Genomic DNA, 15,001 nt, shown 5'->3' with positions numbered 1-15,001 from the left:
ACTTAATTTTTTGAGTGGAAATTTCATTCCACACATCAATTTTCCCTTAGCCCATTTTTGTGCACATTTGATGAATTTTGAGTTCCGATTTTCATCCAGGCTAGGAGCGATTTTCTCGTAAGGGGATACTTGGCAATTTTTAAGGTGATTTTGTGAGGATTTTTTAATCCTTATTGGGATCGATTTTCCCCAATTGGCCCATTTTGATTTAAATTGAGATATTTTAATAAATGAGCCCCATTTTAATTATTTTTAATAAAGATAACGATTATTTAAAAGATGAAAGCAATTAATAAATGATTTGCAATGAGCATTTAATGTTTTCAACCTTCTAGAAGCAAGTTAGTTTCACCCAAGCAAGTATAAGAGCAAGTGTTTTATCCCACATTGCTTGTATGGTGAAATTTGGTGATGAAAGTTAGTTTAAAGGAAGGAGTACAGCAATATTTTATTATTAAGTTTGCCAGGTGGATTCCATGCAAAGGCAATTTTCTCCATAGTTGGCGATTTTGGAGTTGGTGTTTTGGTGAAGTGTTAGATTGAAGACTTATTCCTCCATTCCAGCCAGTTGGACAATCCACTCCTTTGCTGCCATTGAAGCTTAGTGACTCCATTGTTTTCAGATTTTCGATTTTGATGAAATTCACCATTTTGGTGAAAATCGCGATTTTTGGTGAGGGCGATTTTTTGTGTTTGGGGTTTCCATCCCAAACAAAGGTGATTCTCCTCGATATCGCCAGGTTGCTTGCTGGTTTTGACCTCCATTGTTGGCAGATTGAGGTGCATTGAAGATCATTTTCAGATTTATGGAGGATGGTGCCATAGCTGGAAAAGTTCGATTTTTATTTTACAAGTGTTGGAGCATATTATGTTGAATTCCCTTCACACTTGGTGGCTGCCATTATTCCTACTTGCTGTCATTTGCTTCAGATCTGAGCCTAAATGCCATTATCACAGCAAGGTGACCTCCATTGTTGGCTGTACATTCATTTTTTCAGACCTAACTTTTTGCCTGACCAGCTGCAACTTTGACGATTTGCATTTGGATGCATTTTGGGATCATTTTCAGATCATTTGAGGTCTGTTACAGGTCTGCAACTTCGCCATGGCTGCTTGTCTTCAGAAAATTTATCTTTTACCAGCCATACCTGTGTTCCCAAAATTGATTTGTTTCATCATCAAGACTGATTTTTATCAAGTTTGTGCATATTTTGAAGAATTGCAACATGTTTTGAGAGGTTAATTTATTAGTTGCAGGTTGTCTTCAGATTTTTGACCTCCATTGTTGACTGCAGAAGGTGTCTTCAAACATTAATTTTGTGAAAACACAACCTTTCACACCTTTCCCTAGTCACTCTTAATCCCGTATACTCCTTTGCACTATAATTTGCATGAAATTTCTAAGTATAAGGTGTTGATTTCATGAGGGTTTTCATACCCTAGTCTTGTCACATTTTGTATTTAAATTGTTAAGATCTACCTAGAGTGTGGACTATTTTCCTGACTTCATGTTCTAATTAGCCTAAATCATTAGGAAGTCGGGAATTCTATTAAGAATATTGTGTTTTTTCCTAAGATCTAACTCTAAGCTTCGTACAGGTGCGATGTCGAAGTCTGCATTTAAGGAAAGAAGAGAACAACAAAAGATATTGGAGACTGGATTCTATCTAGAGTCTAAGATGTCATCCAGATGGAAAGAGATTACAGATACAAACTTGCATTTCCTAAGCCTGGACCTGATGCGACAGCAGATGTTCGGAGTCGGAAATCAAATTCCTTCCCCGACATATGTAAACATTATGAAGAGTGGTATTTTTGAAGCCGCTGGATTTTCATAGGCCATACAATGTAGTGAGTTTATCCTGGAGTGTGCACGATGTTATGATCTTCGCTCACGAATGATCAAGACTCCTAAGGGCGTTGTCATTGCCTACCTTGTTGAGGATGCGATTGCTGAGGTGTTCGGAATTCCACGCGAAAGTGAATATGAAGGATGCAACTAAGGATGAATATGAAGAGCGGTACACGAAGAAGATGGATGCGTGTAAGAGTATAATAAACAAAGAGTGGATGATCGAGCCTAGGCTTCATCATTCCAAGGCTCCTAAGGCACTCATGTGCACAAACTTCAAAGAGGAATATAGTGACTTAGTATTCCTGCTTAACAGAGTAATGGGGATGCCGCAGGGTACAATATTTGAGGGATGGATGCTCTACTTCATCCAGGATTGTCTTAGAGGGACATTGATAAATTGGTCTAGAATCATAAGTTACAATTTGGACTTTCAGTTGAGGAATGTAGAGCGGTCCAAGTCATTCGCCATGACTTCCTACTTGGTATACCTGCTTGCACGGTTTGTTTCATACAAAGGATTGATATGCAAAGGTGAAGTCGGGAATGGGCAAGGACAATTCAGGAGTCATGAGTGCTACCCCCAGCTGAACATGTATAGAATTGAAGACTATAAGAGAGTGAATGATGTATTCACAATGTACATCACGCGGATGCTGCAGGGCGGAATCCACATAAGATTGTCCAAGGAGGCAACAGAGCTAATAGATAAATATGGATCGTGGTATATTCAGTTTCCCACTTTCATGTACGTTAGGATTCATGGGTTTCAATCCGAACCCTACAGGCTTCCTAGGTATCCGTTCGACAGAATGATCTTGTCGGAAGTGGTGAGACAGCTTATAGAGTTCGATTCCATTCAGAGAGAGAAGCATAGGACATGCATGACATTCCCTATTTCAGTTGGGAAGACGTTGGAGGTTTGCCCATCTGCCTTAGCCGCCAGCACTGCGAATGAGGAGCTTGCATTCTATCAATTTGCAACCTTCAAGAAAAGAGAAAGATTTGATCCCGATAAGAAAGTTGGAAGGATCAAGGGAGAGAAGTTCATCCACAAGGTAGACGTAGAAGATTATTGGGCCAACTTGATGGACGAGCAGGCAATGAAGAGATGAATTTGGTCCAGAATGTCAGTGGATTTCATGAGGAAGTGTGGAATTTTCCTCATTCCTGATTAGGTGTTAGATGACAAGGATCATACGCATCCACAATATGAGAATGAAATGAAGGCAATCTTATTGCCTAATTGGTCAGAATCAGAAGAGATTGATTTGAATGTATTGATGAGAGAGGTCTTGAGTTTCTCCCGCACATGGGTGGATATTCAGATGAATAAGTTAGTTGATATGGGTGTTTCCTTCACTTATGAAAAGATGAAGTCGGAAGAGTCTACTTCCGAAGATGATCAAAGGACTATCAGTGGTGTCAGGATTCATGCAGATGAAGAGAGTCAAGCTCCCAAGAGAAAGAAAAACACGCCAGGAGGAGTCAAGGCGATAGGGAAGAAGATTGAGGAGGTGAAGAAGAAGAAACAAAAGACTATCATTCCTCCACCTATCATTCCTTCACCACCTCTTAGTGTCTCATCAATTAAGGAAATAGAAATAACAAAAGAGAATAGGGAAACCCAACAATGTTCCAACACAATGGTACTACCAGAGAATATTCAGGAGTTACATGCCACAGCAACATCTACACCACCAAATGAGAATGATGATTAGTCGGGATCCCCTACTGTCCTTTTGGAGGTTAGTTTGGGAAATGAGGTATACAATTTGACCAGGAATAATCTTGATGATGATGATGATGTTATCTCAGCATTGAGAGGGCTTGATCGAGAGATGTGTCTCAATGATGGTATGGAGATGGCCGCTATTCCTGATTGGTTGATGAGAAGTATGGAAAAGAGTAAGAAAATGATAGAGGTGCAACCTATTGATAACATTGATGATTACCTAGCTAGGAGCAATAAGGAGAAAGAACCCAAGAGAGTTGAGATTTTGTTGCACATAGCTAGAGATGAGACAAGAATACGGATTGCGTAGGTTGTTGTTCCTATTGGAGGTGTGACAGCGGACATTGCTACTCCTATGGATTTCCAGATTACTTCAGTTTCCCCTGGCCGTACATCAAGAGAGCAAGAGTTTCAGGAGGTTGGTGATAACCTTAAGGCGATCAACGCCAGGTTAGATAGAGAAATTGAAGAGAAGGAGAAGTACAGAGAAGAGAATATCAGACTTAGAGAGTATATTGCGGGGATAAGGCGTGAGAATCCCACCCTTATTTCCCCTATTGTAGTTGATCATGGACTACATTCACACTATGAGGTAGCAAGAGATACACTCTCGGAGGTGGAAAAGTGGATTGAGAGTGCAAGAAAATAGGCGGATGATTTCCTTACTCAGTTTGTCAGGCATAGGATAGGACAACATGGCTCGTGTATAGAATCCAGTATTTAGAGGGAGTTTGGGAGGAATTCCGGCCTATTCAGGAGAAGACTATTCCACGCCTCAAGGTTTTGAAGAGGATTCCTAATTCTACCTTGGTCAGCGAGAGCATTGTGCACAGTGGAGACAAATATGATTTCCATGGCTGGTATTGTTCATTGGCCGTGAAGAGATCAACTTATGAGAACGCCCAATTGAGTTGTATGGAGATGGAGGGATTGATTCAGGACATTCAAATGAAGATCTTTGCCTCAATTGAGGAATTATTGGGTGTTGATGTTAGTGATGCTAGTGGTTTACACTTAGCCGAATGAAGAGACAAGATGAAACTTATGTATTTTTGTCAATTGGACTCTTTGAAGAAGAGCCAGATAGATGACTTGGTCTCTTTGTTGATTCATGTTCATAGTTTGCAGAAGCTCATGCCAAATTGGGAGAACACTTTGGACGCTTGCTCAGATTCACTGGACGTGATTGGTTTGCAGCAGGATACCTTGCCTAGCATTTCCATGGAGGAGTTAGATTTTGTATTGGCTAGATTCTTGGAGTATGCTAGGAGAGAGAGAGATGCATGGAGGAATCTTCTAGAAGATTTCCTATTTGATGACTAGGTATCTTTTTATTGGGCCATATGTTGGTGGCACCATTTTTGATGTAAACCCTAATTAGGGCAATTCTAGAGTTTTGTTGGCATGATCTTGGTCGTTGATCTTGTATCAATCTTGGCCATCCATTTTGTAAGAGACTCTATATATACCTCCTTGTCTCTCATTTGTGAGAGAGTTTTTGTAGAATTGTTGGTATTTGCTGCAGCTATTTGAATCTAAATCATTTTTCAATTGTTGGTGATTTTGCTCTTCAAATGTTGTCTTTGCATTCATGGTTCTCAATTCCTCCAAGATATATTAGAATTTTAGATTATAATTTATTTTCATGTTTGTTAGATTGAGTGAAAGATTTGTTGAATATATTTGTGTGGAATCCTTAATCCATACCACTAGCCTCTTGCCACTGGTAAGTGCACCTTGTGTGGTCAACTGGAAATTTGAGTAAGCTTAACTTTAACTATTACGCGTCCCTTGACAAGCATCAACTTGGATGGTGTCAACGTTTGATGGTGATAGTTTGAAAATCCTTGAGTATACCTTAGACGATTGCACTAAGCTTGTGTCAATATCTGTTTGTGAGACCCTGCCTAGTTTGATTCCACTAGATTTGTTCATCATTTCCTACATTCCTAGGCCTAGAATAGATTTCCTGAACCCTATCCCTTTGCCCAATTTTTTAGTAAGAAGTAAGTCCAAAGCTATATTGTTAAATCCTAAGTTGTCAGTACACCTATTCCGCATATTTCAAGATCGAAGAAGATAATCCTAACATTTATATAAGTCCCCAAGTGAACACAACAATTCATATCGACCATTGAATTACCCACTCGTCAAGACCTGACATGTAGAAACCTTGGAATCATTTTAGTTGATCTTATCCTTAGCATCTGAAGTGATTTTGTTCAAGAGAGGGTAAATTACCTTGGTATTTTATTCTGAAATGTTATGTGCATAAAACACACATCACCAAGTTGTTTGAGTTAATTCTATATACATATTCAACCTTGTATCTTATTAGTTTCAGCATGAGATGATAAATAATTATCATATATGATGGCATCAATAAATGCAAGATTTTGTATCTAGTGGGAAGCTTGAAGGGCCTACAGAAATTTAATGGTGCCCTCTATCTATCCTAAATGTCACAATATGTTTGTGGAACCAAAGAGAAGTTTTAATTGGTGAGTATTCAACTCTATTTCTATGTTAACGATTCTAAAGGATTCTAGGATTCTAGGATGTTCTAGTTAAAATATGAATACTAATAGTGCTTTGCTACATTGTTGGATTTTTATCCTTCCTATGGTTTTCCTTCTATAGTATTCCTTGTATTTCACTCCCATGGGTTAGTAGTGTTATTTGAGTGGTTGCACTTGCAGAACTTTACGGCATACGAACTTGTGTATGTTCCTTGAGAGAGATATTGTGAGGAGAACTATATGAGACTTCAATATCATCTGGATGTAGGTATGTAGGAAATCCTTGGGTGAAGCATGCCCCTATGATCAATGTCCATCGGGAAGGGTTTAAGGAATAGCTCAAGGTTGGGATTTGTTCCTAAACTTGACTATCTCTCCCTTTTTAGCATTCTTTAGCTTGAGGCTAAATTTGCATTAGATGATAATGATCTCACCTTCTAGTTAATATGTCCCCACTATATAGGTCTAAGCTCATAAAAGACAATCCATCTTTATTAATCTTCTCTATTATGAAGTTTAGGGTTTTTGGCTTTCCAAAATCTACTCCAACCTTGGATAAAATTTTAGAGTCACTATCATTGTGGTTTGTCTTGAGGTGAATGTGGGTGAATGCCTGTAATTTTCATCTGAACTAAAACAACGGAGGCTTGTGTGTTGAGTCCTATGGCCTCGTGTCTTGGACAACTAAGTAGTATATTTAGGTATAGGTTAGCCTCAAGGCCCTAGTGTGGTCTAATCTTCCAAAGAATAAAGGCATGATAATCTCTTCCTTGACATGGCTATGTATGAATTAAGGGAACCTACCAACCTTGTATTTAACAATAATGTTGAATGAAGCTATTATGATTTTAGGGTGTGAACAACTCTTATTAGGTATGGATGGTCTACTTGCTCATAAAATGCACTTCAATCCATGTTGAGTTCCTTAGGATGACCTTTTCCAACAATGGGCAATTAATTGATCTGACACCAATCCAAGAGCATTTGGATGGCATTTGCACAACCAACGATGGAAAATATCAGCCTTCCATGGGGACACATTCCCCTCACAAAAAAAAGAAAGCCCACGTCCCTTGTACGGGGACGTTTCCAAGACTTGGAGGAATGTCCCCTCCCACCACCACCACCTCTGGTGAGGATGCCACTAGATTGCTTGCTATATGGCACATGCCATTACATACTGATTGCAACCTTTAACTTTGTGAAAACTAGTTAGCCTTTCATGGGGCACTATAGAGATGTTCCTATGTATATAAGATAATCACATAGGTGTGTGTGACCCAAATGGGAGCTAGCCATATTGTCTATAAATGATGAATGCTTGGTCCAATTGTGGAGTTGTCACCACAACTATGGCTGGATAGGTTATGAAGCTTGCATTTCTAAATTAAATGGAAGATGCTTTGTCAATTTAGTACTTTTCCAATAAAAAAAAAGATAGTACTTGTGAGTTGGACAAAAAATAGTAGTAACCAACAGGCCATTATTACAAATAGCATTGAAATTATGTGGATAAAAATATCCGGCTTGCAAAGATACAACCAAAAATGACTATTAGTCTGTTTGGATTTTTAACAATATAATCAGCTTATCTAAAGAGAGCAATGTCAAGGATGCAAAGCTTGACAATACACTGGCCCATGAGTTTGAAAGTGTAGCCAATCTGAACTTCAAAAAGCTGATTATAGAAAGTGTGGATATAGGATCTGAGGATAAAATTAGCATTAAAAGTGAATTACTACCTTTTTATGTACAAATAGCTTTGATAATGATCACCAGTTATAAATATTGTCACTAGAAGATGTGGGCACTAGGACAAGGATGTAGTCCTCTCCCCTCTACTAGAGCTTTCTTGTGACTATTAAAATGCCAGTGGAGCCCAAATGTTTCTAATGGTCATAAAACAATTCCTGTAGCATTTTGGATTCTTGCATGCTTCAAGTTCAATTATATCTGTGGGTGATAGCTTTTTCCTTGATAATCCAAAACTGGTCTTTGAACTATTCAAAAGAGAAATGAGATCTAGGACTTTGTTCCATTTTGATATGGTAGCTGTTCTCTAATGAAGGCCTGACCACTGTCTTTTGGGCATGATGTGAAAGTTATGAGACTGATATTTTCTTAGTGATGAATGGTTTGACGATTCTAGGGTGGGGACTAGAGAAGGCTATGGCCTCTCTTGAAGAGAAATGAATATATATACTTTCAAGATGGGACCAGTTCTAAGATTAACAAGGGAAGAGAATGCCGCGAGGGAGAATTTGCAAAGAGAAGCCAAATCTAAATATGACAGCTCAGATGAGCTTGGCTTAAGTGAGAGTCAACTGCTTTTTGAACTCCTTGTTTTCTCCTTATTTTTTTTAACTTCACAGAAAATTAAGTAGGTGATGTTCTTGTTCTCCTCCATACTCAATCCGATTGCTAGATTCAAAACTATATCCAGAATCTTTGCTATTGTGCTATTGGCCATGGAATAACCATACTTTTCTTGAGAGGAAAAAGTAATTTTATATGAGAATGAAAAGCTGGACACAAGGGAGAACATAGGTACACTGCTTTTCACATAGATCTCCCAGTGGCAACTCACAGAATCAAGAGGATTTGTCTTGTTATTCCAGTATTTGGACTCATTTCAACAGAAACCTTAAAACAATTTTCTATAAAAATCAGGCCCAATGGCTCATCCTCAATATGAATTTCTTCGTCAGGGATGGAGCTACATTGGTTAATGGATGCATGAATTAGAAATAGATAATTGAAATGTGCACATATACTTAAAAGTTGTGTCTATCTGCCTTTTTGTGCCTGAAGAGGTGTTTGTTATGTGGTATTATGCATTTGCTTTATTAGGCAAACTTCATTCTTATAAACAATGATATGATTAGCATCTGATCAAATACAATTACAAGAGAAGTCCAAAGAAACAGAAGGGATTTTATTCATGGCATTTGAGTCATGATTGCAAGCTTGCAACATGTCATTGCTCAAAAACTGGTCCTTAACTCACAAACCTTTGTTTTAAATCTACATAGGACATTGCCAATGTTTGGTCAATTTATTGATTCTAAAGATTGGCTTATAAATTCTGCTATGATTAAATATAATCAATAATTAGAATCCTTTGTTTTGTAATTTTGAATTTAGGATGATCCGAGATGGCTATTTTGGCCACAAAGAATATTTCCAGTCATTGTGTGACACAGTGGATGGAGATGGAGATTTCTATTTGCTGGGAAACGACTTTGCAAGTTATTTAGAAGCACAGGTACTAACTTTCTTGCCTGAAATTTCTTTACTTCAGTATATTACAGTAATCTCTCCTGTGTAGGTGCTCTTTCTGTGCCACCAATACAATTCCTTTGAACCATTTTTCTAGACACTTGTTTTGATTGCCTCAGACGAAAAGTTACAATGATAAAACCATTTAAAACCTTTACATTTTCAGGCAGCAGCAGATAGGACTTTTGTGGACCAGGAAAAGTGGACACGCATGAGTATTCTCAGTACTGCTGGTTCAGGGAAATTCAGCACTGACAGAACAATCAGGGAATATGCTCAAGAGATTTGGGGTATTCAGCCTTGCAAGCGGCCATGCTAATCAAAACTAAAAATACGTCTTTCCTGTCTTCAAAGGTCAAGTTATATGCTATTGCAAATACATGAGAATTTTAAACTTCTTGACCTGGCTAAGCCATATGATTTACTTTTTACCAGTTCTCCAAATCTATGTACAAAATTTGGTTTAGACTTTGGATCATTGCCTCCTATTATATGGCTACACAGAGAAGGTTATTTTTTAATGGCATTCGTTTAGTTTTGGCTTCAGTATTGTCATTTGTTTGATTCAGTCATGAAAGGGCACCACTGCATGCACATGAAAGACAATGTTTAATGAACAAAAAGTATTTCCTCTTTTAGTCCTGAATTTTACAATTTTTAATGAGCAAGTTCCTCCACTTTGGTGCAGTATTTGAGGGTGGCTTTATTACCATGGATGGAAATGGATTAGTATAAGCCATCATGTCCAACATTTTCATTGACTGTCCTCATGTTGATATGTGATCTGAAAATTTTCTGTTTCTAGCCGAACCTTCTGAATTATATACTTTAATTGAGTCACTGCACTTACTATTTTTTCAAGTTTACTTATTAGCATTGAAAGATTTTCACCTACAGTTTTTGCTCTCTTTAATTTAGCTAGTCTGTCTTCTAAGACAGACATAGACAGACATTGCTTCTGTGCCTTATTTGTATCCAGTTAGTGGACTGAAAATATTGGAAGCGAGGTTGTTGATCATCATCTCTAAAGATCCTTCCTCCTCTTGCTAATCTTAGATTTCCTTTTACAGTTCCATCAATATTGAGCTTATCTTATCTTTAGGAGATTTCTTCCTTTCATCCTTTGGCTTTTTAAGCCTATTACCACCAAATTTGAAGTTCTTCATATAGTTTAAATTTCTTCGAGTGCTGATTTTTTTTTTTTATTCAATATATTGATTATTGTGTTTGGACATAGAATATCACTAAACGGAATAATTCACTGTAAAATTGAAATTCCTTGTGTGTTACATTCCAATTGCAATTAAGATGACCTGTTCAAAACCAAAATAAGTTGGTTCTTGATTAATCTAGTGAAAGATTTAAGTGTCAAATTTTAGCTAAAAAACATGCATCTCAAATACAAAACTCATTAATAGAAATTGAAATATTAATCGACACATCTAGTGGAAATATTTAATTTTATAGGTAGCAGATACAAACCCCTCAAAGTAATCGAAGTTGAAGATTAATAGTTGTATGTTTTACCAAGCATCTATTAGATTAAATTAGGATTGAAAGCAATCTGGAATTAAAACAAATACCACTTTAGTTTAGATGAGCATACACTGGAAAAAACAAATTTGATCCTCGTATCTTCCAAATAAATGTTTGAATTTACAATCATAAAATCTTAACTTTCCTAAATAATATTTTCCATACAAAAAAGTTTTCCCAAAAAAGGCTGAACTATTTTACAATCATGTTAAGAAAAGAAAAGTTTGCACTTACGTAGCATAGTCACATATTGAAGTATGATTTAAATATCTAAAATTGAAATTTGAGAAGTTTGACTATCTTTCAAACCAAGATGAATCATGTTTTTCAAGAAAATGATTTAGACTACAAGTTGAAGTCAAACATATCATCGAAAAATATGAGTCACCACTAACATAATAATTAGCCATTGCCCTAGGACCGTGACAAAAGGTGTAACGGCAATTCATGCATAGTACTTTACTTTCTTATAGACTTATACTTGATAATTAATGTGTTAAGCTTGAAACGCAAATATGGTTGCGGTAGACTGTGTTTTGCATTTATGATACAAGAACTACGGGCAAACATTTGTTTTATATTGCATATACTTCAAATCATCAACGATAGAAAAATTAAATTAAATTAAATCAAATAGCACCCAAATTGATTTGGACAAGAGATATCAAAATCAGACTATATATCTAAAGGGATCAATTTGGCCATTCAAACATGAAATTTGTATTTAAACAGAAATAAAAAAACGCAACGTGCTAAAAGTTGGCTGATAAACTGTAGGAGTTATAGCTTACAGATACAACAAAAGCAAACAGATACAACTTGCTTCCAGAAACATGGAGAAGAAACAAATACAGAGCACCACACGTATACAATTGTCCTTTTTGAAATGAATCTACATGTCATAATGATTTTATAAGCTATCTGTGACCTTTGGGCTGTTCAAACATCACGTTCATATATAATTCTTTGTTCAGTTGGCATTAATGCATAGAAGACCAAATGTTAATATAAAGCTCTTTAGATTTAAATTGAATTTTTTCATATTACAGTTTCTAAAAAGAGCCAAAAAAAAAATACAAGCATAAGATTAACAAACAGAAAAAAGCTAGTAGATTGTAACAAATAAACAATTGAGCACTTCAATCATTTGCAAATGATTTGTATATCCATTTTCCATATGATTGCAACAGGACATGATTCTGATCGATAATTGAGCAATACCATCATTTGTGTATGGTACGGATCTACCTTTGGCACTTGGCATATGATACATGTAAAGGTGGCAAGTACCACATATGCTACGCATCATTGTAAAAATGAAAATCACTTATGCACTAAATTCTTTTTGAAACGATGCACTTCGGAGCCGCCACCCTTAAGGTGCAAAATGAATAGGCGAAGTTAAATAAAAAGCTATTTTCATATCTTCATGGTATTGAGAAATCAGATAGCACGAGTTTCTCACCCTACTGGACACAAACTTCCCTCGAACAAACCATACCACTGAGAAATCACGACTATCGTTAATTGGACACAAGTTGCTCTTGAACAGAGCAATAATTAGCAACTCAAATTACGTCTGATTAGTGAACCATGCATTTGCCAAAACACCTCATTGAGTGTAACAGACTTAGAGTAAATGCATTGTACAAGTGCATGAAAACCTTATTCAAGGTTAATTATGATTATCCAGTTTACTAGGCCAAGCGTAAGCAGTGGAGTTTACAATGTGGAAATATTATGAGGAATTACTTGCAAGATATTCCCATAATTTCCTTCATGCTCAATGGAAATTGTTCCCAGCTTCTACATTAAATGAGAAAACTTGGCAACAAAAGCTACTCAGAATAATATCACTTATGCCGACAAAGTAAAGCTTTGCTTATTGGTGCAAATCCAAACATCATGTAAACTGCCTTTAGAGAATGGCTGCTGCAAATTTGAGATTGGATCTTCAAGGCGAGTGATGGAAACCTTCTCTAAATGAGATCAGTCATATAAGTTGAGCTAGGCCACAATGACAACATCGTGGGTACTGTTGATGTGTGTTTTATGCACATAGGAACACATAATAAAATACCGAGGTATCTTATCTTCTTTTGAACAAAGTCTCTCAAATGCTATGCTTCGCGATCAAATGAGACAACTCCAAGGTTACGAAATGCAAGTCTTGACTCGTAGATAAGCTCAATGTTTGATGTGAATTGTTGTTTTCGCTTGGGACTGACACAATTATTTGGATTTGTTGAGCTTATCATGGATTGGAATAGGTTTTGCCAATGACTTAGGATTTTGCAATATAGCTCTTGATCTAATCTAACAAAGGATTTTAAAAAAAAATGCAAAAGGAATAAGGGTTTAGGAGTTCTATTCTAATCTAGAGTGCAAGAAGCAATGAACGATTCAATGGAATCCTACTAGATAAGTTCTCACCATCAATAAACAATTTGACACAAGGTTAGTGCAATCATCTAAAGTAAATTTTATAGATGCTCAAATTATCACCATCACCATCAATACCATCAAGGCAATGCATACTGAAGGACGTGCATTCCAAATTCTAGTTGACCACACAAGGCAATCCTACGATCAGCAAGAAAGCTAGTGGTATGGAATAAATAGATTCCACACAAATGCATTAAAAAACTCTTTCATTCAATCTAAAATGTTTTAAACAAATTCTATTATAAATTCTACTCTAAATTTGGAGGCAATGAGAACCACAAATGCATACAAAATCTATACAAAACCACCACATTTCAATGATTTATATTCAAATCTGTCGCATGTAGATGACAATTCTAAAAAATCTCTCCCTTACAAATGAGAAGCAATGGGGTATATATAGAGTCTCAAATAGAATGAAGTTTCCTAAGGGGTCATATGGTGTCTTAAGGGGTCATAACACACCATATGACCCTTAAGACACAATATGATCCCTAACGACACCTAAGGGGTCATATGGTGTCCTATGACCCCATAGAACACCATATGACCCCTTAGGACACCATACGACCCATAACGACACCATATTGTGTCCTAAGGGGTCATATGGTGTCCTAAGGGGTCATAGGACACCGGATGACCCCTTAAGACACCATGTGACCCCTTAGAACACCATATAGTATCGTTATGGGTCACATTGCGTCCTAAGGGGTCATATGATGTCCTAACGGGTCATATAGTGTCCTATGTCCCCCTAGGACACCATATAACCCTTTACGTGTCGTTAGGGTTCACATTGTGTCCTAAGGGGTCATATGGTGTCCTATGACCCCTTAGGACACTATATGACCCCTTAGGACACCATATGGTGTCATTATGGGTCGTATGGTGTCCTAAGCGGTCATTAGGTGTCTTAAGGGGTCATAACACACCATATGACCCGTTAAGACACAATATGATCCCTAACGACACCTAAGGTGTCATATGGTGTCTTATGACCCCATAGGACACCATATGACCCCTTAGGACACCATACGACCCATAACGACCTCATATGGTTTAGCATATTGGGTTATAGGGTCTATGGTTATTGTATAGGGTCGAGGATTTAGCATATTTGGTCATACGATCTAGGGTATTTGTTATAGGTTTGAAATGGTTTAATTTTTATGGTTGTGGCTATCAAACTATAGGGTATAGAGTATAGATTATAGGGTATAGAGTAGAAATTTATCAAAGGTTAAAAAATTTCAATGGAAGTCATTTTGCGCTAGCCAAATGACTTGCACTAAAAAACGTTTATATGGGACCCTTCACCCGTGATCCAAGCCCACATTCTCTCATTTTGTCTTCTTTCTGTGCATGATCAGACAAAAAAACGCTTTTTGCATGGTGTTGACATTTTATGCAAGGTTATTTTATACATCCCATCAGCTCTCCACCACCTTTTTTTTCATTTGGCAACGTCAAAGAGGAAGAACATAGTTTTTTTTTAATCAAAATTGAATAATTGAGGTAATATTTTCTTGTTTTTAGAATTCAAATACTTATTAAGTGTTCTTTTGTTTAAATGTTAGAATAAAAGTGTGAGTCAAAATTGATTATAATCCTATTAGATTTACATTAGATTTAACA

The 15,001-nt window shown here is 36.9% G+C and overlaps 1 protein-coding gene across 2 annotated transcripts in view; it reads left to right on the top strand.

Annotated features, from left to right (window-relative positions):
* LOC131047970 (uncharacterized) overlaps nt 1-9,931 on the top strand; it is a 223,419-nt gene extending 213,488 nt beyond the window's left edge. For both annotated transcript variants that reach the window (XM_057981782.2, XM_057981781.2), the window contains 2 exons: nt 9,251-9,371; nt 9,552-9,931. In XM_057981782.2, the coding sequence (XP_057837765.2) occupies nt 9,251-9,371; nt 9,552-9,704 (274 nt within the window). In that variant the 3' untranslated portion in view covers nt 9,705-9,931. The remainder of the gene's footprint in view (nt 1-9,250; nt 9,372-9,551) is intronic.
* The last annotated feature ends 5,070 nt before the right edge of the window (nt 9,932-15,001 follow it).

This window comes from Cryptomeria japonica, chromosome 3 (assembly GCF_030272615.1).
Source record: "Cryptomeria japonica chromosome 3, Sugi_1.0, whole genome shotgun sequence".
Lineage (NCBI taxonomy): Eukaryota > Viridiplantae > Streptophyta > Pinopsida > Cupressales > Cupressaceae > Cryptomeria > Cryptomeria japonica.
The sequence above is the reverse complement of the archived record's forward strand: the minus strand, read 5'-3'. Positions and strand labels throughout refer to the sequence as shown.